This window comes from Aulonocara stuartgranti (assembly GCF_965226115.1).
Source record: "Aulonocara stuartgranti genome assembly, chromosome: 13".
NCBI lineage: Eukaryota > Metazoa > Chordata > Actinopteri > Cichliformes > Cichlidae > Aulonocara > Aulonocara stuartgranti.
The window spans coordinates 12,305,844-12,329,565 of record NC_138949.1 but is presented as its reverse complement, the minus strand read 5'-3'; the positions used below and the strand labels follow the sequence as shown (position 1 = coordinate 12,329,565).

Here is a 23,722-nt window from a genome sequence, read left to right as displayed (position 1 = left end):
GATCACGTGACTGCACGATTGCATAGCTTCAAAAGCGTCCGTGTTCAGGCAAGTCTAATGATAGAAGATATGGGTGTGTAAGTGTGTGTGTCACGTTAAAGAATTTTTTCTGTGTATATTTTTTTGTTTACTTATTTTAGGAGTACTCCATTAGATTTGACGCCTGTTAACGCCCAGTTCACTACAATGAGGGATTTCTTTCCCATCAGTCTCGGACACATTGTGAAATGTTGCTGTGCAGCAGGTGAATCCGGGCTTGTTGATGTTTTCACTTGGCAGGGATCCATTGCTGTTCCCTATTTAACTGCCAGTAGAATGATAACGTGTTGGCAAGTGCAAACAACAAAACAAAATTCCAAAGATGTTTCTCGTCATTTTTTTATTTTTATCTTTCAGTTGAGTTCCCATTTTTTAAGATGACTTCTCCACGTGTGCTGTGCTGTCACATGGGTGATATCCTGATATTTCAAAAGTCTGTAAACATTTGCTAGATGTATCCAAGCGCTGTTCTTTACGCTGGAGTATTGGTTCTCTAATGAGAAGTCTACTCTTTTGCAACTGTGTCAAGTGCTGGTCACAGGAGGTGAATGACAACATTTACACAATACTACTTAATGCTTGAAGAGAAGCCAGAAGACTCTTGTTCCTACTGTTAAAGCAACTCTCTGTAGGTTGAGCTGTGGCTTTAGGTGATTAGGCATCACATAACTACTGACTCACTTGTTGGAGCTCTGCAGCAAGCGATTGCAGCCAATTGTGAGTCAGAATATACTGTAAAGGCTGTTGCTGATGAGCGCTGCATCTCAAATAATGGCTGCCCTGATTGCAGCGAAATACTGGCACGGGATGAGACGAATGTCTCCTGGAAAGATGGAAAGGCGAATGCCTGAGAAAACAAGGTGAAGCCGTGAAAAAGCATCAGGAATGACTCATGCCCCCTTTTGTTCCTCTGTGGAAAGAGACCAGGGGTTTTCCTTCAAGCTGGTTTGTTTATCGTGAAGTCATTGCTGCGGCAGAAAGAGGCCATGCAAAAAAAAAAGAATTATATATATCTGAAATGCCTCCAAGCATCGCTGCTACGGCCGAGTACGCGTGTGAATGTAACAAGTAGGTGTTTAAGTTGGATGCCCAAGTTAATGTAAGTGGATTACACCTTCTCACAGCCGCATGCTTTTTTTCTGGGACTCTGTCGTGTGCGCTCGCAGACACTTTGTCCGATTCCCTCATAACTGCAGCGCAGGGTGGATGTGTAAGCCGATATCGGTGTGAGCGCTACCGACCCTGAATCGGACAAAGCGTTTTTGGCAGTGCTGAAATGTAGACGGGCCCTCCAGAGTGTAGCTCTCATTCAGTTTCTCTGTGGTTTCCCCTTTCTTGTATTTCAGTTTTTTTCCCCATTTCACCATCTCACGCTTTTTTTTGTGTGTGTGTCCCATTTTTCTGCTTGTCCTTTAAAAAATAAAGTGGCGTTCCTAAGCACTTCTGCCTGGCTTCATCATAGCACGCCTATTGAAGTACATAAATTAGGATGAAACTGAAAACCCCACCTACGCTGCAAAAGAAAAAAAAATATAAAAGGAATCAACTGGCCTCTCACCACCGTTTTATAAACATGTGGAAAAACTGTATTTGGGGAAAAACTGTTACAACGGCTAATATGAAGACAGATCTTTGGCTCTGCTTTTTCTGTGCGCTCTTATTTTTGACTTACGGTTGTTTTTTTGGCACGTCCAGCGCCGTCCTGCCGGGTGCTTGTCCACCTAGACCAGACCACTGCTCACTGTGTCTGCCATTCTAATCACAGAGACCTCCGCACCACCTCGAGCTTATCCTCTTAATCAGATCAACGGGACTATTGTTCATAGTTCACGTTGGTTTCTGTACTAGGCTTTGTTTTGGGCTAACCCGGTGAGAGGCAGATGAAACGTCATTGGCAAGGTTGGTGAGGTCATGGGAAATGGAAAAGTTCTGGATTTTAGTCTCTTTTTTCGTAGGCGTTACAAATGTACCATTTATGACACTTGAGGAAAAACACGTTCCAGCCCTCAGACCTCACAGATAAATGGGCCCAAGAACTGCAGCATTCCCGATAAATGGGAGAACGTGTGAACCTCCTACGAGTTAGTTTGCATGGTCAGTAAAAAAAACCACAAGGGCACTACTGTGACGTAATTCACTGAACTTATCATGAAGTCTTTCAAAAGATTTGCCACTGAGTCATTTTGTTTATGATGCAGGAACTCCTCCTCTCCACTAACGCTCCCTGTATGTCTTGTCTTCCTCAGAGGTCCTACACTTTGATAGTGGAAGCCTTGGACTTCAACAATGAAACCAGTGGTAAGTATTTCTCCTTGTCTGGTATCTCCATCTTACCTTCTGTTCATTTCTTCTTCTTTTTTTTTCTTTTTTTTTTTCCTTTCCCCCTGTCACAGCAGTGCCTGGGAGGAGTTTCGTTGAAGGTCAGGGAAGGAAGTTGATTCTTCCTGAACCCCCCTGCCCTCTTCCACATGGTCCACTGGGTGGTTTTGTGTGTGCGTGTGTGTTCAAGTGTGTTGACAGGTGGCTACAGGGAGGAGATGAGTTAAAGGAAGTAAGAGGAAGAAGATGGGATTGGGGAGGGCTGTCAGGGTAGAGGAAGGGTGCCCCCCCCCCCCCCCCCCCCCCCCGCCCCCTTTCCTTTTTTTTTTTTCTTTTTTAAGACAACAGAGCCTCGCTGCTCCCCCAATAGAAAAAACATTTTTATTTGGCTCATGACTGATGGCGGGTGCTGCCAGCCAGGGTCGGGGTCACACTGTCTCACTGTCACTGAGGCGTGAAACATAGTTCATCCAGCCGACCAGCTTGAGGCTTTGACTGGTGTGTAGGAGACTGAAGCCTCAGAGCTCTGCTCTGTTTGAGGTTAAAGTGACCTCTGGCCTGTGCATGACCGCAGGGATATAGGCGGGCTGAGCTCAGAGCATGTGCGGTGGACGACTACTAGTCAATAATGTTTGGGTAAATGCCTTGAAAAATACAGATGGTCAATACCACAGACGGGTGGGGGTTAAGATGATTATAAAAAGATGTTCAGCCACAAAAGCAGCTTTCTATCACCACGCAAAATGCTAGTGAACTGGAGTGAGTAGGACAAGTGACAAGAAGTAGACACCACTATGAGAGAGGAGGTGGCGCTATGTGGGGATTTTCACATGGGCAGAGTAAGAGAGGGCCCAGCGGGGTATCTGTGAAATATTGGTACTTAAACTGCTTGAAATTATTTTTGACAACTCTGCCACTCTGAGACTTGAGCTGCTCCTCCCATAATTATGCGATCAACCTGACTAAATTCTGGTTCCTGCTGGGATTCCTGCTGGCTGGTGGTCAGCTTTGTGATTCCAGATGAGGGCAGGGCCTTATCCCGTGCTTGTTTATGTCTTTTTCGAGCTCAGCGAGGTTTCGGTCTTTTCTGCTGTATTTGCCGCTCCCCGGAGACCCATTAGGGCATTGGTGTGAAAAGCCCCCCGAATGTACACATGAGGTGCTGTTTAAGCCTCTGAGCCTCCAGCAGGCTGGCTTGAGGTTCTGTAGGCTTCGTGTGTTTGACCGACATCTAAACAGATTCCTGAACAGAATAAAACATCTGGCTCAAGTTAAAACACCTGTGTAAATGTAGAACATGAATCGTTTAGTTTTATAGCGTGTTTGAGAAACCAGCTTTCCTTCTTTTTTTTTAAAATTAGATTAAAAAAATTTTTTTTTCTTTTCTAGCATGTCCTTTCTAAACTTTTTAAAGTTGGTCTGATTTATGTTAAGCTACGAGCCAGGCAGCAGGTAGCAAGGGCGTGCTACTCCTGACACTGCAGGCCAGCAGTCGGTAGAGAAATACCACACGGTTAATCTTTGGATTCCAGAGTACTGCGAAATATCACCGGGCACTGTGATTTCAGGATGCCGCCGTACACAGCGTAGTAAATAAATAACAGCGGGCCATCCACCCGCCCCCCCGCGCTGCGTTGCATCATACTACACACAGGAGCGATTTACCTCGCGGTCAACCACCCCTGCTCGTGTGAGCGCAGTAAATGATGACTGTGACACATTTTTCATTCTCTCCCAGGTGGAAGATTTAGACATGGAGTAGCGAGCGCGAGTGAATGAGCGGTGTTAATGCGAAAGGGCTTGCATGTAGACGGTGCGGTGTCTGGAGGTTGGGGTGAGCGTGTTTGCTCTGCGAGCGTGGCTCTCGCCTCCGTCCTCTATTTGCCAGAGCTGTGACCTCTTCCACATTGACTAAAACGCAGGTCTGTTTCTGTGTGGATCTTTACAATCAAAACATAAACTTGGTTCCCTCCTGAAGTGAAGATGGAATCTTCCAAGTGTTGATTTCAATACTTTTGGGAGCTGTTGGTGCCCAAAAAAAAAAAAAAAATGCATGTGAGGAAGGCAGACTGGGGGGAAAAGTGCTGATGGCACACTGGCTGGCTTCCCAGTAGTGACTGTGGCATCCTCGCACTGTAATTTACGGCGGCTGCAGTTCTGTCCTCGCCTGAGCAGATGCAGAGGGCAGCGTCAGAGACCAGCAGTTTCCTCAAGCTGTAAACCTGAGAATCACAAACCAACCATGGAGAGTTGGAAAGGGAAGCGTGAGAAAAAAAGCAGTTAAAAGTGCTCATTACCCGCATCCTTTTTTTTTTTTTCTTTCTTTCCTGCATTTCATCCCACTACTTTTCTTCCTCTCCAACACACATAGTTGCTTTAATTACATATAATCTGCTATGTAAGGGATCTTCTGCAATTTGTGTCAGAATTCTTGGTCCGGTTTTAGGCTCTCGGAGCAAAGTGCAAAAGCCAAAAGCGTAATGTAGGATGCTGCATTCCACTGATGTTGGGGTGTTTTTGTTTTCTCCTCTCAGGCCCAAACATTTGATGAAACTCAAAAGAACCAGAACAGAAAAAGATAGTATTTTTCTTTCCTTTACTATGAAATTCACAAGTACGACTGCTTGTGCTTCCCCCCCCCCCCCCTTTAAGGTGTAGATGGGAGGTTGATAGAAAAAGCCTCTCATTCTGGCATGATCAACCCCAGCCCGCAATGGCAGAAGCTGACGCACAACGGCCCCGTAGCCCAGTTTGAATACCAGATCCGGGTCAGCTGCGACGAGCACTACTACGGTTTCGGCTGCAACAAGTTTTGTCGGCCCAGAGACGAGTTCTTCGGGCATTATACGTGTGACAACAATGGAAACAAAACCTGCCTGGAAGGCTGGTCTGGACCTGACTGCAACACAGGTGAGGCCTTGGGTGAGATGGCAGCATGAAGTAATGGAAGAAGTCACTTTGAAACAGATGCTTCTGGAGAAAACTGCGTAAGACTGCAGGATTAGTCTTTATGTGTATGAAGGAAATGCTTTCTGTTGAATTGAATGACATCTCCGTTCTGCCCCCCCTTTTTTTTTCCTTTCTTTTTTTTCTTCTTTCCTGCTAGGAGTGTGAAAAAAATCATATTTCCTCCTAAAAACAAGCCTGGGCAGTAATCAGTTTAATAAATGTCTCATGCCATGAGACTGCGGTTCTTAGACTGTCAGTCTGCTGATTTATATGTCACTAAAATGTTGTTAAATGTTGATTGACTAACAGTTGTGGGCTGTGAAGAGGGCAACCAGGAGAAGTTGGATCCAGGGTAGTTTTGGCAAGGCATGCATGGTTGTCTGTAAACAGCTCTGATTGTTCTACAGACAGAAATGTCAAATAGCGCTAATCATATTATTTGCTGTTATAACTGCCACAGGCCAAGTGTGAATCTAGTCACCAGTGCAGTTAAATGATTAATTCTTCCTCTTCTTCTAGCTATATGTCGACAGGGCTGCAGCACTGAGCACGGATCATGTAAGGAACCAGGTGGATGCAAGTAAGTGCTGCTTCGTGAGACTTTTCTGCACTTTTCCAAATGAAATGCCGACCGTTGATTACCCAGTTTCCCCTTCTTGTACATTTACACTACTTCCTGATCCATAGGATGTCAGCTAAGGGAACTTCCCTCGACCATATTCCTCCATATTCCAAATGCCAACGCTTGCTCAAATATAACAGTTTGAGCTTCTGCAGTAATAAACTGTCAATAAACATACGTTTCCTAGTCCTTGGCCCTGCAGGGGAGGGATGTGTCTTTCGAACAAAATCCCCATACTCTGTGATTTTTGAGCGATTTCCTGGTACAATGAGAGAGTTTTTTACGCAGTGTTTCGCACCATGCGCATTCTTCTCCTGGGTAACAAACCACAAAAACAAAAACTTTGCAGGTGCAACCAGCTCAGACACAGGAAAAAAAAAAAGAAGTAGTTCGCCTGCGGTGGGAAAGAGCCGCGTGCTTGCGGTGAAACACTACCGGTGGCTGACGCTAGATGTGTCTCGAGGCGCTTTTTGAAGCGAAGGGGAAAAGAGTAGAAAAATCTAGCCACAAAGTCGCAGTGACGTAAGCTGAAGGGTGATGATGTTTGCACATCAGGGGCCCGTGCTCAAATGATTTATTTTCACAGATTAAAAACAAAGCAAAAATACACACATGAGTGAAAACAAACTACCCAGAGTTGAATTATTTGCACCCTCTGGTAAAAAAGTGATTTGATTACTTTGCAAAATGTATGATGGTGTTCTCAAAATAAGTTCTACCAATGTTTTCCAATTTATGTATATCAGTATGCTGATTATTTACCAGCTGTCATCTAATATCAGTTGGGACAACAGCTAATCTAAGCCTCTTTTCTTTTAACAGTCCAAATGTTGTTTTCCCCACAAAATATCCCAGTCTTCGCTCCTTTTGGACTGAGCCAGCCTTTTATCTTCTTTGGCTAGAATACCCTGCGCAGAGAGCCATTTGATTCAAGTGCCTTCACTTGCTGTGGGGTGTGTTGCCAGAAGCCTGTGGTGGTGATCATTTAGATGTGTAGGGATTGTGTCCAAGCACCAGTTTTGACATGGCACAGATCTTTCTCTGTACATGTTTTTGGCTTCCCAGCCAACAGACTATCACTACCAGGGCTTTAACAGAGATGTAGGCTGAGCTGCTTGTAAATCTCTCGTGGAGCTCTTGTGGATGGGGGCTGCCAGTCTGCGCAGTAGGGCTCGACTGCCACAGCCCTGCTGGAAATGTAGCTCTCCAAACGAGGGGAAGTGTTAAGCAGCGAAATCGTGTGTAACATTCGGATGAGTCTTAAAGTGTATTGTTTATGTAGCTAATGGCTTCCTAATGCTGTTTACACGCACAGCCAGAGGAAAAGCCCAGCACAGAAGGGTATCGGCGTTAGGGCATTGTGTGCGCGCAGTAAGAGTCGACTCTCATCCTCATCCCGGAGAAGGGCCCCACGGCGTCCGGCTCTTCCCACAGTTCAGGCAATGGTTGCTTTCTTACTTGTCTGATTTGGCCATAAATCAAGCACAGGGATGATCAGGTTTGTTCATTCTGTGCTGCAGCTTTGTTGTTTTTCCCAAGCTTTTGACATCATCGAGTTTCATGTAATTGCTTGTGTGACTACTGGCAGAACAAGAGCCTGAATGTCTTTTAGTCCCTGTACAGGTGTGGCTATATTTAAAGCTCAGGGTTTAACTCTGTTTATATGCACTCCGCCAACAAACTCTCCAAGCAAGATCTACTGCTGCTGTAGTCAGTGAGCAGTTTCCCATCGTTGGGCTGTTGCGGCGTCTCAAACAACTGCAGTACATAGCAACATTAGCTGCAGGCTTGGCAGCCCCGTTGTCGCAGCAAAGCCGTAGCTTAATGACTTTAGAGTCTTTAGTGATACCCTGAGCGTCCGCTGTTGCTAATGGAGTAACAACAGTGCACCTGTGGCCTGCACAACACTTTGAGAAGGCACATGTGCACCGCTGCAACCTATCAGATTCTCATGGGTATGAAATCTTTGTGCATCAGCAGAACTGCACAGTCTAATGTCACATTCCCCAGTAATTTGGCTGTGTAATAACTGTAAATGATTTGGGATCCTGCTGCGGGGATTCCAGCTCCACTTCTCATGGAGGGGGATTAGCACACTTTTAAGAATAGCCTCTTTAATCACAGACTGAGGTTTACTTAACTGCCGCGTTTATTTTTACAGTCCGTCCGTTTCTTGAGGCTAATCAGCGTGCCGCTCCCCCCCCCCAGTTGCCCGCAGGGGGTGGGGGGACGCTACGTTTCCTGTCGCTGGGCTCAGCAGCAGGGACTGCATCGCCGCTTTGCCAGCTTTTTAAAGAGCCGATTTATCAACCGGGGCTGGATTGCTGTCTTAATTATGGAGCCGAGCGAGAAAGGGAGCAGCATTATCGGTGTAATTATGAACCTGGATATTTCAGTGGTCAGCAGGCTGTGTCCTCACCCTCGGGGCGCAAGTCTGACTTCTGACTCATGGGAACCAGGACGAGCAGCAGTGTAACAGCCAAGAAGGCTGAACCCTCCTCGTCTGCCGCTGCCAAGCCACAGGCGTAGTGATGTTAAAGGGAGCGTCTAGTCGCATGCTAATGTTAGCTGTGCTAAAGGTCCCATTGGAACTGTAATTTAGTGTGTTGGGTTTTTGTTTTCCTTGTTTAGTAAAAAGCTAAATGCGCCTCTTTCGTCGGCGGCGGCAGCTCCAAGTATTGTTTAAAGGCCGTTACATAAACACCCTGCTACTTAAAATTCATTTGCGGTCTTTTAAGATGCAGCCCAGTTGTGGGAGCTGGTTTGTTTCACGCTAGTGTGTACTTTATTAAGTTAAGATTATGGCTCAGTAGCTGCTGAACGAATCTGGAATACATGGAAGATTAAAATATTAACATTTTCAGGCAGCGCGTGGATTATCTGACCTCTTCTGTGAAGGTTGTGAACTTTTCTGAAGGCTGTGCGTCTGTCACTGTCTGTCTCTACTTGTTTTTGTTTTTTTTAATTTTCTGCATCCATGATTCCGGGTCTCTCTTGAAAATGATTTTTTTTTTTTACCTGGATAAATAAAAGACTAATAAAAAAATCTATATCTCTGTGTTTTCCAGGTGTCTGTATGGCTGGCAGGGTCAGTACTGCGACAAGTGCATCCCCCACCCCGGCTGTGTGCACGGCACCTGTAAAGAGCCGTGGCAGTGCCTTTGTGACATCAACTGGGGCGGTCACCTTTGTGATAAAGGTTAATTTCCTTCTCTTATTTCAGCTCACTGTAGGCGCAGCCACTGTTGTGCCCAAACAAACTGTGATCCTCCCCCCCTCTCTTCTTTTTTTTCTCCTTCTCCCAGACCTGAACTACTGTGGTACTCACCAGCCGTGCCTGAATAGAGGGACGTGTATCAACACAGGACCTGATAAGTACCAGTGTACCTGCGCGGAGGGTTACTCGGGAGCCAACTGTGAGAGAGGTGAGTGTCCGTGTTGTCTATATCTTCCAAGCATTCTTACAGTTAGAATAAATGGGAATGTTCTGGGCTCACCAAGCTTGCAGACAAAAGGTCAGAGGTGCCTTCAGTTTGTAATCAGAGGAGGCAGTAACTCGGCAATAATCTGTTTCCACTCCAGAGTAAGTGGCCCCTGAGTCAGGTAATCCACCGATCTTGATCTTTTGGGGCCTGTCATCCTTCTCTCCTCGAGACAGATGGGGTGTGTTGCTAAGGTTCAGCTGTTGCAAACACTTACCATGGAGATGATGTTTTTTTTTTTTTCCTCATTAAATCTGAGGCTCGCAGGGTGCTGACAGCTTAACTGCAGAGATGTCAGGAAACCATGCCCCTCATAACAGGAGGTCTGCAGACCGGACGATGCGTTGGGCTATTGTAACAAGGAGGCCCCAGGGTGCGAGCGCTGCATCCCTTCCCTCCTCCCCACGGCATACCGAGGGGACGTCCGCCGATCACCTCCTACTGCCGAGTTATTCCTCGAGCGAATCATTAATTTTTTGATTTGTTTGGTGCTCACTCATCCTTAACTCATCTGTGAAGGAGGTGCCGCGACTGCCCCCTCTCCCGCTCTCCCTCCCGCTACTCTCATCTTGTGCCGCCTCTCAGAAGAAGAATGGCGGGGAGTCAGAGGGAAGTCACGGTGCATTGGCCGGGTCAACTTAGCATGAAAGATGATTTCCTGGTGGTGTAGTCTGCCTGGGCGGGTAATGAGAGCGAGAGAGAGGGGGATTTTTGAGCGGCCTTTCGGGGCAGAGGAGGAGGTTTCAGAGGTGAAGGAATGACTCGATCGTGGACGTGTAACAGCTTGGACCGCGGGTAGAGGGCTCACGTTTCTAAGGGATCAAAGCCAGAACCTGCATTTGCACATCACGACTTGTTTCAGTATCAATACAAATAACATATATTCTGTTAGCAGGCACAGTGGCAGAAATATGTATATTTGTGATGCTTAGTTTGTCATTAAAACAACAAGGATTTTTGTTTTGTGATCTCTCTTTGTAGCCGAACACGCCTGTCTCTCAAATCCATGTTCGAATGGAGGGAGCTGCTCAGAAACCAGTCAAGGCTACGAATGTCAGTGCGCACCAGGCTGGACCGGCCCCTCCTGCACGATCAGTAAGCCTGAATGTGTGCACATTCTTAATGTCAGTACCTTTTCACAGAAAATATCCTGTTGCTTACACGAGACCCTCTTCTCTTGCGCAGATGTTGACGACTGCCTTCCCAACCCCTGCAACCATGGCGGTACCTGCCAGGATCTGGTTAACAGCTACAAGTGCCACTGTCCTTCACAGTGGACAGGGAAGACGTGTCTAATTGGTGAATCGCTCACCCTTTCTACACCACTTCACAGCTGTCAGCAACACGTGTGCATGCCACTAACTGCATTCTCTCACCCTCTAGATGCCAACGAATGCGACAGCAAGCCTTGCGTCAATGCCAACTCATGCCGCAACCTGATTGGTGGATACTTCTGCGAGTGCCTCCCTGGTTGGACGGGGCAGAACTGTGACATCAGTGAGTCTGAATCCTGTCAGCAGCGGCAGCTGCGGGTCAGAACGTCTGTCCAGCTCCTGTTGCTCTTTTAGATATTTCAGTTCCTTTCATCGTCTACATGCTGCATAGAAGCTGTAATGTGAAGGTGTTGGGGAGAGTTGGACAAGTGCAGTCCTCCTTTTTATTTTTTCCTCCTGCAGTATAAATGAATCTGCTTTATCATTATGAGGCCTGTGTGTGGCCAAGGCCACGGTGATTAAGGGTGGCTCAAAACAATCGCAGGGACTAGTTTCACTTGGCAGCAGAGGGGATTGCTCAATACGCTGTTTTGCACCGAGTTTTGCAGCCACATCATCCAGCTCACATGCACAGCACTCTCCAGCTCCGACAATGTTTTTAAAGGCCCCTAGCATGGGAAACTCAAAGCACAGACTTGTTTTTAAAGACAGACTATTTAGTTAAGCTGTTCAGAATTAAATCTCGGATTTGTTTTCATGTGCAGATATAAACGACTGCAAGGACCAGTGCCAGAATGGGGGAACTTGTAAGGTAAGGTCAAAAACCCATCTCGCTTTATCTGGTATTGCTGGTTTGCTTGCCAACTTGTTTGCTTTATTGTGTCTCTTTTGTCAAAGCCAGAGACATTTGCAGCGGTTGTATAAATAGCTGCCGTAAACGGTTCCCTCCAAACCGACAGTGGAATTGTTGTGGAATTCCTCTGAAATCAAATCTGAGAGGAGTGGGTTCAGAGGGGTTTCTGAGGGAGGGGCGCGCAAGTTTCTCGACCACACTAGATAGAATTACCATAAACATTATTGCGTTGAGCCCGTGCCAGGAAAATGTGTTGAAATAATTGTGTAGCTGTGATATTTACCCCCCCGTCCTGTTCATTCTGTGCTCTGGTTTGACAGTTATTGTTTGGACCCCACCCTTTGAAAGCAGTTAATCAAATTTGTGGCTGCGCGAGGTTAGCTCCGGCTTCTCTCCCTCATACTCTCTTTCTCCCTCTCTTTCCCAGGACTTGGTAAACGGCTATCGGTGCGCGTGCCCGCCTGGGTTCACCGGCGAGCACTGCGAGAGGGACATCGACGAGTGCGCGAGCTCGCCGTGTCTGAACGGCGGCCGCTGCCAGGACGAAGTGAACGGATTTCAGTGCCTGTGTCTGACTGGCTTCTCAGGAAATCTCTGCCAGGTGAGACACGACTCCCACCACTATCCCACACCAGTGCGTGCGAGCATCTTCCCTTTCCTCATTCAGCGTTTTTAAGCCTCTCTTTTTGCTAGCGCTGCCTGTATCTTTTGGGCTTGTTGTAAAGTTTTCCTGCCCCACCCTCTTAAACGGCTGTTGTTCCACAGTCCTCCTTTTTTAAAAAGGGAGTGCTTTGTTGAAGCTGCTCCTGGCTACAGTGGGATACATTCCTCAGCGCTGAAGCCCAGACTCAGAGGACGGGTCCTATGTCTCTGGCTCGTCCCCCCCTCCCCTCCTCTGAGCGCTGTGCGTGTGTTGTTTCCTGGCACAGTTTGTGGGGAGGATGCTGTGGGTTTTGCTCTGTTTTCTGTAGCAGAAACTATGTCAACTATCAGGTTCATTACTCTCTATTCAAAACCTTTTCTTCCATAGCTGGATATTGATTACTGCTTGCCCAACCCGTGTCAGAACGGAGCAGTCTGCTTCAACCTGGCCACAGACTACTACTGCGCCTGCCCAGAGGACTACGAGGGCAAAAACTGTTCTCACCTTAAGGACCACTGTCGCACCACCACGTGCAAAGGTACGTCTCCTGATGCAAGTACTGCAAGCTCTTTGCCCCCCCCAGCGAGGGGCCTGAAAGATGATCTGTGCACTGTGATGTTGTATAATGCTGAATAAGGCCAGATATTCACTATTTGCCTGGATACTTTGCCCACATTTTTCCCATGAGGGCAATACCTGTATTTTAGTTTCACTCAAAGTAATTTCTTGGCCAAGGTGAGCAGGGGTTTTGTTTTGTTTTTTTTGTTCCGCTCTCTTGATGATGGCCCTCCCTCCCTCTCCTCAGCAAAGCTTTTCCGATGATTCTTCCCTGAAAACCTGGCAAAGGGCTGATAGCACCGTGTGTGTTCTTAGTAATGACTTGGTGGGCTACCTCTTCTTTTCCCCCTCAGTGAATGCGCACATTTCTCTCTCTTTCTCCCCGTCTGTGTAATTGAGTGAGTGGACCAACCACAGAGTCAGATACCAGGCGCAAGATTCTTTCTGCTCTTGGCAAGAATTAAGTGATTACAGGGGAACAAATTCACCCAGCTCACCTAACCTGATCAGACGGGGGCAAAGGAAGGGATTTCAGTTCCGAGTAAAATAGAGAATGAATGAATTGCTTATGAAAGCATAACAGCTTATCTCTGTCATTCTTTTTATTTGCCTTTTCTTTTTTGACAGTACTGTTTTTCCTCTGGACTTTTTTTTTTTTTTTTTAACCACATGGGCATTATATCTGTAAAGGCCTGTTGCCCTTTAGATCTGTCGTAATGTGTCTTACATCCCTTCTTGTTTATGGTAAACATGGGTCCTGGTTTAAGGCTTATTTATAATTTGCAATAAGCCTTTCATAAAGTCATTGGTTTTACTATTTAACTTGATTGCCTCTCTGCAGTGATTGATAGCTGCACGGTTGCCGTGGCATCCAACAGCACACCAGGAGGAGAGCGTTACATCTCATCAAACGTTTGTGGACCTCACGGTCGCTGTCAGAGTCAGGCCGGGGGCCAGTTCAGCTGCGAGTGCCAAGAGGGTTTCAGAGGCACCTACTGCCACGAGAGTAAGGACAGAGTCCAAATCTACAACTGATCGCAATGTATCACGTCGTAAATCTAACACATCTCTTGCCATCTTCAGACATCAATGATTGTGAGAGTAACCCGTGCCGCAACGGGGGCACGTGTATTGACAAAGTCAGCGTGTACCAGTGCATCTGCGGTGACGGCTGGGAAGGCGACCACTGCGAGATCAGTGAGTACGATTGTTTATCCTGCAACCTCAAAACAAGGCCACACTTCCTTCATGGTGCCTGTCGATTCAGCTTTCAACACGACGTTTGTTTGATATGCCGCACATAAATCACGCCGTTGTTTATTGTTGCAACCAGACATAGATGACTGCAGCACCAACCCCTGTCATAATGGAGGGACATGTCGAGACCTGGTGACGGACTTCTTCTGCGAATGCAAAAATGGCTGGAAGGGAAAAACTTGCCACTCCCGTAAGCTTTTCTTTTTTTTTTTCCTGATTTTTCCACACCCCTGTAGACTGTTTGTGCAGGCTCATGGTATGTGCTAATGGCTCTTTGTAATTACCCAGTATTTTCTACATTGTGCTGAGTGTCATGTAAGAAAGACTATCCATGCACCCTCCAGGCGAGAGTCAGTGCGATGAAGCCACATGCAACAACGGAGGCACCTGCTATGATGAGGGTGACACATTCCAGTGCAAGTGTTCCCCGGGGTGGGAGGGAACGACGTGCAACATAGGTGAGTCATCCAGCTTGGTTTAATGTTTCATCTCTGCACGCACGCACACGAAGAAGTTTGCTTTATGGGAGAGCTCCGTGTTGTGTCAGATCTTAATCAGATCTGTCAGATCTGCGAGGTCCACAAACAGTTTTTATCCCTTCGTGCTGTCAGCTCTCCCTCCCACTCTCATCTCGCCCATTTCTCTCTCTCCTTTGAGTGCCGACAGACGTATGCTTAAAATGCCTGATTGCACTGACAGTACACTTCAAAGTCAAAGAATATAGGGCGTAAGAAAAAGGAAAATTAAGGCTGTCAGGGAGAAGAAGGAAAAAAAAAGCCCAGTCAAAGGCAGTCTGAGTTGGGTTGAGGTTCATGATTGTGCTGATGATCCTCTTGGTTGTTTGGGAAAGCTCACTGACAAAAGCAAACTTGACCTTTCTCTCTCTGTTCTCAGCCAAAAACTCGAGCTGCCTTCCAAACCCGTGTGAGAATGGAGGTACCTGCGTGGTGACGGGGGATTCGTTCACCTGCGTCTGCAAGGAAGGCTGGGAGGGTCCCACGTGCACCCAAAGTAAGAAAGGGCGGAGGGTGGTGGTGTAATAGATAAAGGTGGACAGTTACTGCCATTAAATTATGATAAACATTGTGCTACCTAGTGCAAAGGTGAACTCCTGCATCTGATTAGAGCAGACTCTCCCATCATCTTTTGATCTGTAGCTTTTTTTTTTTTCTCCTCTCCCCCTCCTTCCTCTTCTTTCTTCTCTCCCTGGCTGCTGCCGGCCATGAGAGGAGAAAGCAAAGGAGGAGGGAGAAAAGGGCTCAGGAAAGTGGAGACAGATGTTTCTCCCCCTTTCTGCTAGCTCAACACGCGCCCCTCTCTCCCCTCTCATTCGTTGCATTCCTGTCCAAACAGTGACATGTCTGCTTGTTCTAGAGCTCTCCTCCTCCACTTCCCTGATTTTTATATATATATATATATCCATCCCTTTTTTCTGGGATCCCTGCCATGTATGCATGCACTCTAAAACATGAATTCCTCTTGAAACTTTTTTGGACGGGAGGGAGAAGGTCGGGATGGAATTATGGGTGTTGCCAAGGGGTGGGTGGGGAGGTGGGTTGCATTTTTGAGGGTGAGATTCGACTCAGTGTTGTTAATAAGGCATCGTGATCAGGCAGCGCTGAGTCCGGGCTCGACCGGCCCAACACGCCTCTGCACACGCAAGCTTAGACGTGCTCTTGCTGTCATGTGCACAAAACATGAGAACAATCAACATGCTCACTGCTCTCGTCTCCCTCCCTCCCCATTCTATTTTTTTTTGTCTCTTTCAGATACCAACGACTGCAGTCCACACCCATGGTAAGTGGAAGCCAAACATTTCCTGCAGATTTAGACAAATGTAAACAAGCTGCTCCTCCTCGTGTGATAGTTTCTCACCTGCGACGCTTTCACTCTCTGCTGGGAACCAGGCATACACCCTGCCCCTGTCATTCCTGGGATGCAGTCAGTTAACTCTGTTTACTGAACTCCCTAACCCAAGCACACTTGTCCAAAACAAAGAATAGGAGTGATTGCTTTAATTATCTTTGAGAAATTGTTCAGTTGACTGGTGAGAAAATTCCAGACTGAAATGATCCCCCTGCCCTCTCTCTCTTTTTCCCCAGCTACAACAGTGGAACTTGTGTCGATGGGGATAACTGGTACCGCTGCGAGTGCGCCCCAGGCTTCGCTGGCCCAGACTGTCGGATCAGTGAGTATTAACCCTGCCTCCAGAACGTCCCCCTGATCGCAGTTTGAGCAGTCAGTTAGAGCATGCCCGGGACCATCAGTCACTCCAAATGGAAGGTCTAGTCAGCCAATTATCTTTTCATTGGGCTTCAGGCCAGGCTGAGTCATTTTGGTGTCACTCCACCAAGCCTCGCTGCTTTCCCTGGGGGAAACCAGCTTAGCAGGCCAACGGCTAATCAGCCATGCTCTCTGACACTGATTACACAGATTGTTTTCCCTCTTAAAGGCTTTCAGATGGCCACATTCTTTCCCATTGCAAACCCTTTGTTCGCCTAAGTCCAGCCTTTAGCTCCTGCATACCTGCTAATGATGCTGCCTAATAAGACCAGGGCTGGCATAAAGCATGTTTGCTTGTTTGTTTGGTTTTTTCTAAGTAATCATCATTATTATTATTAACTGGTTAGTATGTACTGTTCAAATGATGCACAGCCTTCGTGAGTTTAGCCTAGCAGTTAGACTTGTGTGCAGAGTGAAATATTTGAATGCTGTGTTGCTGTGCTCTTTATGCCACAAAGGAACCAATTCTTACCCCTGGCTTCTCTCCTCTGTGGCAGATATTAATGAGTGCCAGTCCTCTCCATGTGCCTTGGGCTCCACCTGCGTGGATGAGATCAATGGATATCGCTGCCTATGCCCACCAGACAGGACTGGATCCCACTGCCAAGAAGGTAGCAGCCTCCACATGATGGGGAAAACAACCCCCAACAAATATGAAAATGAAGGGGGAAAAAAATAATAATTGAAAATATTTCTAACAATGTGACTGCTTTTACACAGTTACAAGAAAACCTTGCTCCGTTAATGGACACGTCACCCCTGATGGAGTGAAATGGGATGAAGACTGCAACACTTGCCACTGTTCCAATGGGAAAGTTGTGTGCACAAAGGTAAAGTATTTATGAATGCTCGGCACACCTGTGAAGTCTATGTCATGCTTCCGAATGGAAGAAGTGCTGCGGAGAACTGCACAAAATGGATCGCGTTGATGTTTGGTGCCTTGTTTTCCATGAGAAGGTGTAGGCAGGGCCACGACATTACGTGTCACTGGGTGGAGTTGGCTCGGGAGTGCCAATTTCGTGATGCAGTTAGTTGATTAGAACACGAACACACACACCGGTTCCCACTAAGGGACGATTGGGTGAGTTAGACAGTAGTGCTGTCATCGTCATGGCTGTCTAACCGCTAGATGAACATTGCTGGCTTACTAGTGGAGCTCACCTCGGCAAGAAAATGCATCGTAGGATTGAAAAAGATCTGGGAGATGGATTTAAAACTTGGCCTGACATCACAGTATTGTTTGTTTGTGATACATAACGATCTCTGACATGCAGTGGAGACAAATCAATCTTTGGACAGCTGTTACCACTGGTCCAGTTTTTTGTTTTTAGACATTCGTACAGTGTGACTCATCCTCTGGAGACCCAGAGTAGTAAATGAAATACAAATCTCTCCACAGTTATGCAGATGTATCTGGGGATATGGCAGTGACAGTTTGAAAGTGTTTTCTACTGTATAGCGTACTCAGTATAATATAAATGTATCAATGCTCCTGTGTTTTTCCTCTCCAGATGTGGTGTGGCCCGATGTCATGCAAACTGGGTGCCAAGGGCCGAGGCGAGTGCCCGTCAGGCCAGAGCTGCATCCCCCTCAGGGAGGGCCACTGCTTTGTGAAGCCCTGCATTGAGCTGGGAGAGTGCTGGCACTCCGACCCTCCCCAGCCCCCCACCAAATGCCACCCCAGCTCCACTTACCAGGACAACAGCTGCGCCAACATCACCTTCACCTTCAACAAGGAGATCATGCCTCGAGTGAGTTACCTAGGCACCAGGGAGGAAGAGATTGAATTTAACAGGTTTTGGGCTCGTTTTCCATCCCTCCCCTCCACCAGCAGTCTTAAATGAATGGGAGCAGCAAACTGTGAAAGATTACCCATTCCTCCAGGGCAGAAAGACTCCTTAACAATTCAGCCATGTATTTAAATGTGCTCCAAGAAGGAGTGGGGGGAATATTTCTCTCGGAGCCTTGTCTGCATACAAGTTTTGTTCCTGAGACTGAGGCATTCATGACTTTTTAGCTTCTGCCAATCCCAATCTTAAACCAACCACATGGGGAGATTAATTTCAGGATGATATGGATTTTGAGCTGAACAGGACCACTGGCGACTCTGTCACCACATAGAATGATCACTTGCCAGTTGCCTAACAAGCATGACAGCAGATAGTGACAAGCATATGAGTTTGCGGTCTTTAATCTAAATTAGGTGGATAGGATGTTGGAACATGCTGCCAAAATGCAGCCTTGGCTCTTCTTTTTTTTTCTTCTTCTTCTTGATTGCCCTTTTTTCCTCCCTTTTTTTTTTTTCTCCCTGTGTTTGTTAACATTTGCTTCATTCCCTTCAGGTCCAGGGCTTGACTGTGGAAGGAGTATGTAAGCAGCTGAGGAGCTTATACGTGGTCAAGAATTTCTCCTTGGAGCATTCTGTGTCCATAACCTGTGACCCCTCATTCTCAGCCAGCAACGAGATCCACGTCTGCATCGTGAGTACTTCCTTCCACTCACTCTGCCATGTTTGACTGCTTCCATTAAAGCACACACAAAAAAATGCTTTTGATTCATAACCTGCATCGTAGAGTTCTTGCAGCTGCGGTAGGATGTGTTATGGACGTAGGGTTGAGTTTCTGTGGCTTCAGTTTACAACAACTAAACACTTAAATTTCACACCTCGCTTTATTCTTTGCCTTTAGTCGACTGACGACGACCGCTTGGACGGGAGCCCCGTTAAAAAGATCACAGAAAGGATAATTGACCTGGTTAGCAAGCATAACGGGAACAACACGATCATCTCCGCCATCGCAGAAGTGCGTGTGCCAAGCCCCAGCAAAACTGGTATGAACTGAAACTATTTGTTTGATTATGAAGTTTTCCACACTTGCACACACCTGCATGTGCTGAAATGGGTGGGAGGATTTTTTTCCAATTTTTTTCTCTCTAAAGATCAGATCATGAGATAGAGCCAAGCCCTAAAAGTGACAACATAGCTGCACACCAAAGAAAAAAACATTCCATGTATATGTAAACTGATTCCTTAACCTCCCACACGACTCATGGCAGTTGTGATGGAGCTTAAAAAGAATCTAGCCAGGATCTTCAATGGAAAGAGCAGAGCTGCTTGGCTACATGGCTTTAGATTGGCTCGCAGTACAACTGGCTGGACTTTTAGTCAGACTCCCACTTGTGTTCACCATTCATCAGTACAGTGACAGCAGACTGCTGATACAGCCAAGTAGAAGCAGCCTCCTCTTCAGCTCCAGGCTTGGAGGTCAGGTTGTTCTGGCAAAAGCGCATTAATGACTGAGCTAGCTTGATGCATTAATACAGAAATCCTACTATTCACCGTTTGAGTCAATTCTTTTTTTATTTGTGGTCTCTTTCTGACTTGTCATTGTTTTCTTCTACCAGATTACCTAGTGCCCCTTCTCAGCTCCATTTTCATTGTCATCTGGGTCCTCGTGCTGGTCTCCATTTTGCTGTGGTGCATGCGCCGGCGGCGGAAACAGAGCAACCACAACGGGACATCAGCGACCAGCTCAGAGGACAACACGACCAACAACGTCCGGGAGCAGCTTAACCAGATCAAGAACCCTATAGAGAAGCACGTGGGCCTCACAGTGGCCATTAAAGACTATGAAAATAAGAACTCCATCATTGCCAAAATAAGGACAAATCATCCCGAGGGAGATGAGGACGACAAGGAGAGGCACTTGCAGAAGGGCCGCTTTGCCAAACAGCCAGCATACACACTGGTGGAGAGGGACGAGAAGGCGACCATCTCCAATCCCAACTCGACATCCAAGCACGCTAATTGGACTAACAAACAGGACAATAGAGACTTGGAGACGGCAAACAGCATAAACAGGATGGACTACATTGTATAGCAGACAGCTGTGTTGCTGTGCAACCTAGCCTTACGCCTTCACACCCAGGTGGTGGGTGAAACTGGGGGAGCTTTGGCATGTGTAAATAGTCATGTCAGTTGTGACCCCCCTCCTCCCCCTCAGTATTTTCAGATATTTCCCCGTGCTAATTTAAGTTTTGACAAGCTGGCTTACACTGGCAGTGACAGTTGCTTTGGTTGGCTGGAAACACAAAGCACTGGTATACATTTCACTGTAGAACTAGTTGCAAACGTGTCCTCCTATGCATTTCATTTCCCCGTTTCCTTTTCTTTTTTTTTTTTTTTAGCGGACACATTTAAGGGGCTCCTGGTGTAATTGTTGTACAATGAGTTTAAACTACCCGACGTGTTCAACACTAGAGCTAATTATTTTTAGTATGTGTTTGAATTTTTTCTAGTTCTATTTGGAGAAAGTGCTTTTTCAGCTTTAGACTTCAGCAACTGTCAAATGAGACACAAAAAAAAAAAAAAAAGATCAACTTTATTATTTATTTTTATTTTTAGGGTTGGGTGGGGAGGGAGATGAAAGGGGTTCGATGTCAGCAGTTGCTGTCAATATGAAGAATTTATGTGACAATTTAGAACGTGTAGATATGTACATTTTTTTTTTTATTAATCATTGTGTATATTTGATTTATTAACTTAATAATCAAGAGCCTTAAGATATCATTCCTTTTTATTTATACGTTCCAGTTTAGTTTGAAGGTTTTGATAGCTGTGGAAGCCTACCATTTCTTTCAAGGTTTTTTTGTTTTGTTTTGTTTCCAATGCATTCAATAAAAGCCAAATTTCAGAGAAGACAAAAGATGGGTGCTTTGGCCCTGAAAGAAACACTTCATTTTTGTTTCCCTCCCATACACACGTTGGACATTTCATTATTTGTTGCCAGGACCTTAATTGTAGACAAGTGAGGTTAGGACAACAAAAGATCACGGCTGCTGCAAGGGTTGGACATGGTGGCAGACACATTGCTTGCCACTAATGGATAAATACTTAAGGGAACAAAAATTCTTCAGCAGCTTCAGTTTAACCCAGACGTATTTCAAAGGCTGTCGAAATCAACCAAGTTGCAAGGCAAGTCACATCAGTATGACACGCCAGAATTCCCATCTGCTTTAGTCAGCATAATATCATAAGCTAGACTGTGAGTACTTGAACAGTAGGGGAGCAATGGGAACACTGTAGTATCAGATAAATACACTGCCTTGCTCTGCAAGAGTCCGCTTTGTTTCTGTGCACATTTTGTTTCTTTTTAAAAATTGAGGCTCTTAAAGACAAACATGTTTTATCTCATTTGTTAATAACCCTTTGAGATCGTGGCAACACTTTGTCCCTTTTCTTTTTTTGACTTTGTGTTATGAACTTGAGAATTATGTGTTGATCTGGCAATATATTTTTGAAAGTCATATTTATTAAATATTTTGTATGAAACGAGAATTAAAGTTGTCTCTGTTCTGGAGAGAGAGTGACGAGTCTGATGCATTGAGCCAAACGTGTTGGAGCATATTAAAGATCTCTCGTGGCGTGGGAACTACAGCTAATGGTTTCCTAGTCGAGTCCTGGAGACGCAGTACTCATAACGCTCAGATATTGTAGCCCTTTATGGTCTGGTTAAGATACTGTAGCAAGTTTTTTTCTTTTAAAAAACAAAAAACAAAGTTGGGCTGGAGAAGCCTAAGCTGTGGAGTAAAAGTGATTTATTATGTTCTTTCTTTATTTTTTTGGGCAAACTCTTCTTGCCAGAATTAAAACAAAGACGAGAGATTACAACACCCCTTGAGAAAGATCCTCAACATGTTGGGACTAATAGCTGATAGCTGAACTGGCTCCTAGTGGTGACACTCAAGTTGTAACCACTAATACTTTTTTTCCATTTTTTGGACAGACCCCACTGTCGAACTGCCACAAGCAGCATTTGGTTTGGACTCTGTGAGAGGAAAACAATGCAATGAGATCTGTGCCGGCTGCTTTCCCAAAATTCTCTGTGAATTTTACACAATGATTCAAATGGGGCTTTTTTTTGTTTTGTTTTGACTGAGGGAAAAATTTATTTATATCGAAATGTCTTTCCAGTAAAATAAAACAGGAGTAAAATTTTCAGTCAACATTTTGTTGTGAAATAGAAATACTGGGTTGTAAATGGAGCTTTACGGCTGGTGACAGCAGCTGTTGTTCAACCTCTGATTTGAAAACTGATCACCTTCCTGCATTTAGTTGGTTTAGGTTAAAAAAAAAACAAACAGCACAGTATGTTTCCACTTATAGATTTGTTTTCAGGTGCTTAGCAACTAACTGGTATATGAAAAATATCTAGCTACAAAAACACTTTTTTTGAGAATGGGGTGATGAAATAAACCTGGAAACAGCAATCAATCATGCTCGAGCTTCGGCGGGTAAACTGGACAGTTTTGAGACACGTAGGAGCCAGTATTTGAGTCTGAAAGCCATGACGTACTGCATGGCTCCTGCCTGTCTGAAATCCCCAATCTTTAACACAAAACCAAATCTTAACTCCAATTAAAGGTTTTTGACTTTCATTTGCGAGCCGCTCTTGACCACCACTACTTATGGGTGGAGGCAGAGATCCGTTTCAAGTATTTGACAAAGCATAACTCAAATGCACATGTATCAGTTGCCATAATGTGTTCAGCATTTGATCTGTGCGTGTGCAGCATATGTGAAAAGAACAGATATCGCAGTAAAAAGTGACACAAGCACAAATGCAAGTCATCTGAGCAGACCACATGGACAGTATGGGGGAAGCATGTAGTCTGACAGAGTCTCATCTCTATTTCTGTGGCGTCAGGCATCTTTACTGTAGCCTGTCTCTCTCTCCCCCTCAGGACCTCTTCAGTCGTCGTAATCTAGAGGTTCTGGGCACATTTTCACTCCACTCCTCTCCGAGTGTGGATCTGGAACCAATAGAGGAGCCTGAGGATGCAGGCTTGACAGATAGGCTCCTCAGACTTGCGGCCAGCCTGTTTTGGTTTGTCTGTGCCGTGTTATTGCTTGTGAGGGAGAGCCTTTGGGCTTGTTTCCCTGGAGTAAGCAGCTCTACTTCCAGTGTGGTTTTCTTGCACTCTGAGACAGGGGAAGCCTGGGACTCTGCCTTGGCTTCAAGTGGAGGGAGGGGTGGCAGAGGAAGGAGGTCGTGCTTGGATGTTTGTGCAGAGTAAGTTTGCATTAGGGCTGGAGGTCTTCCAAGGCACGTCCTCTTGGCCCCGTGTGGGTGAGGGTCTTCCCCAGCATCACTCAGCTTGCACCTCTTGCTCGTGCTGGTCTCCTGACTGATTTCATTTTGGCAGAAACCTGCTGAGGTCCCATTTAGGTTGATACAGTCTGGAAGATCGTTCTCAGCATGCCGCTCCTGCTTTTGAGTAGTCCCAATTAGAGCTCCTGCTACAGTTAATGCACTGGAGCAAGGCACCTTGTGGTTTGCCTCTGACAGGACCTTCTGTTCAGATCTGGACAGACTCACTGAGCCTGATTCTGACTTGACAACTTGAAGTTCCGGTTTCTGGTTTTCAGCACAGACTCTCTGGTCAATCTGCTGCTCTGCCATAGTGGAACCACAAAGGTCTTGCTGGACACTGGCTTGTTTGGCT

At 46.0% G+C, this 23,722-nt stretch overlaps 2 protein-coding genes across 5 annotated transcripts in view; one reads left to right on the top strand and one right to left on the bottom strand.

Moving 5' to 3' along the window:
- jag1b (jagged canonical Notch ligand 1b) overlaps window positions 1-21,576 on the top strand; it is a 26,633-nt gene extending 5,057 nt beyond the window's left edge. The window contains exons 3-26 of the mRNA XM_082557980.1: window positions 2,286-2,337; window positions 5,011-5,268; window positions 5,827-5,887; window positions 8,998-9,128; window positions 9,235-9,354; window positions 10,393-10,506; window positions 10,597-10,710; window positions 10,795-10,908; window positions 11,390-11,436; window positions 11,906-12,079; window positions 12,509-12,659; window positions 13,521-13,685; window positions 13,763-13,876; window positions 14,013-14,126; window positions 14,281-14,394; window positions 14,831-14,947; window positions 15,706-15,733; window positions 16,039-16,124; window positions 16,717-16,830; window positions 16,940-17,049; window positions 17,731-17,970; window positions 18,562-18,699; window positions 18,907-19,048; window positions 19,622-21,576. Of these exons, the coding sequence (XP_082414106.1) occupies window positions 2,286-2,337; window positions 5,011-5,268; window positions 5,827-5,887; window positions 8,998-9,128; window positions 9,235-9,354; window positions 10,393-10,506; window positions 10,597-10,710; window positions 10,795-10,908; window positions 11,390-11,436; window positions 11,906-12,079; window positions 12,509-12,659; window positions 13,521-13,685; window positions 13,763-13,876; window positions 14,013-14,126; window positions 14,281-14,394; window positions 14,831-14,947; window positions 15,706-15,733; window positions 16,039-16,124; window positions 16,717-16,830; window positions 16,940-17,049; window positions 17,731-17,970; window positions 18,562-18,699; window positions 18,907-19,048; window positions 19,622-20,097 (3,294 nt within the window). The 3' untranslated portion in view covers window positions 20,098-21,576. The remainder of the gene's footprint in view (window positions 1-2,285; window positions 2,338-5,010; window positions 5,269-5,826; window positions 5,888-8,997; window positions 9,129-9,234; window positions 9,355-10,392; window positions 10,507-10,596; window positions 10,711-10,794; window positions 10,909-11,389; window positions 11,437-11,905; window positions 12,080-12,508; window positions 12,660-13,520; window positions 13,686-13,762; window positions 13,877-14,012; window positions 14,127-14,280; window positions 14,395-14,830; window positions 14,948-15,705; window positions 15,734-16,038; window positions 16,125-16,716; window positions 16,831-16,939; window positions 17,050-17,730; window positions 17,971-18,561; window positions 18,700-18,906; window positions 19,049-19,621) is intronic.
- The window catches only part of slx4ip (SLX4 interacting protein), a gene marked incomplete at its 5' end in the record, with an annotated part of 33,543 nt that continues 31,178 nt past the window's right edge, over window positions 21,358-23,722 (bottom strand). For all 4 annotated transcript variants that reach the window (XM_082557985.1, XM_082557983.1, XM_082557984.1 and 1 more), the window contains one exon: window positions 21,358-23,722. In XM_082557985.1, the coding sequence (XP_082414111.1) occupies window positions 22,957-23,722 (766 nt within the window). In that variant the 3' untranslated portion in view covers window positions 21,358-22,956.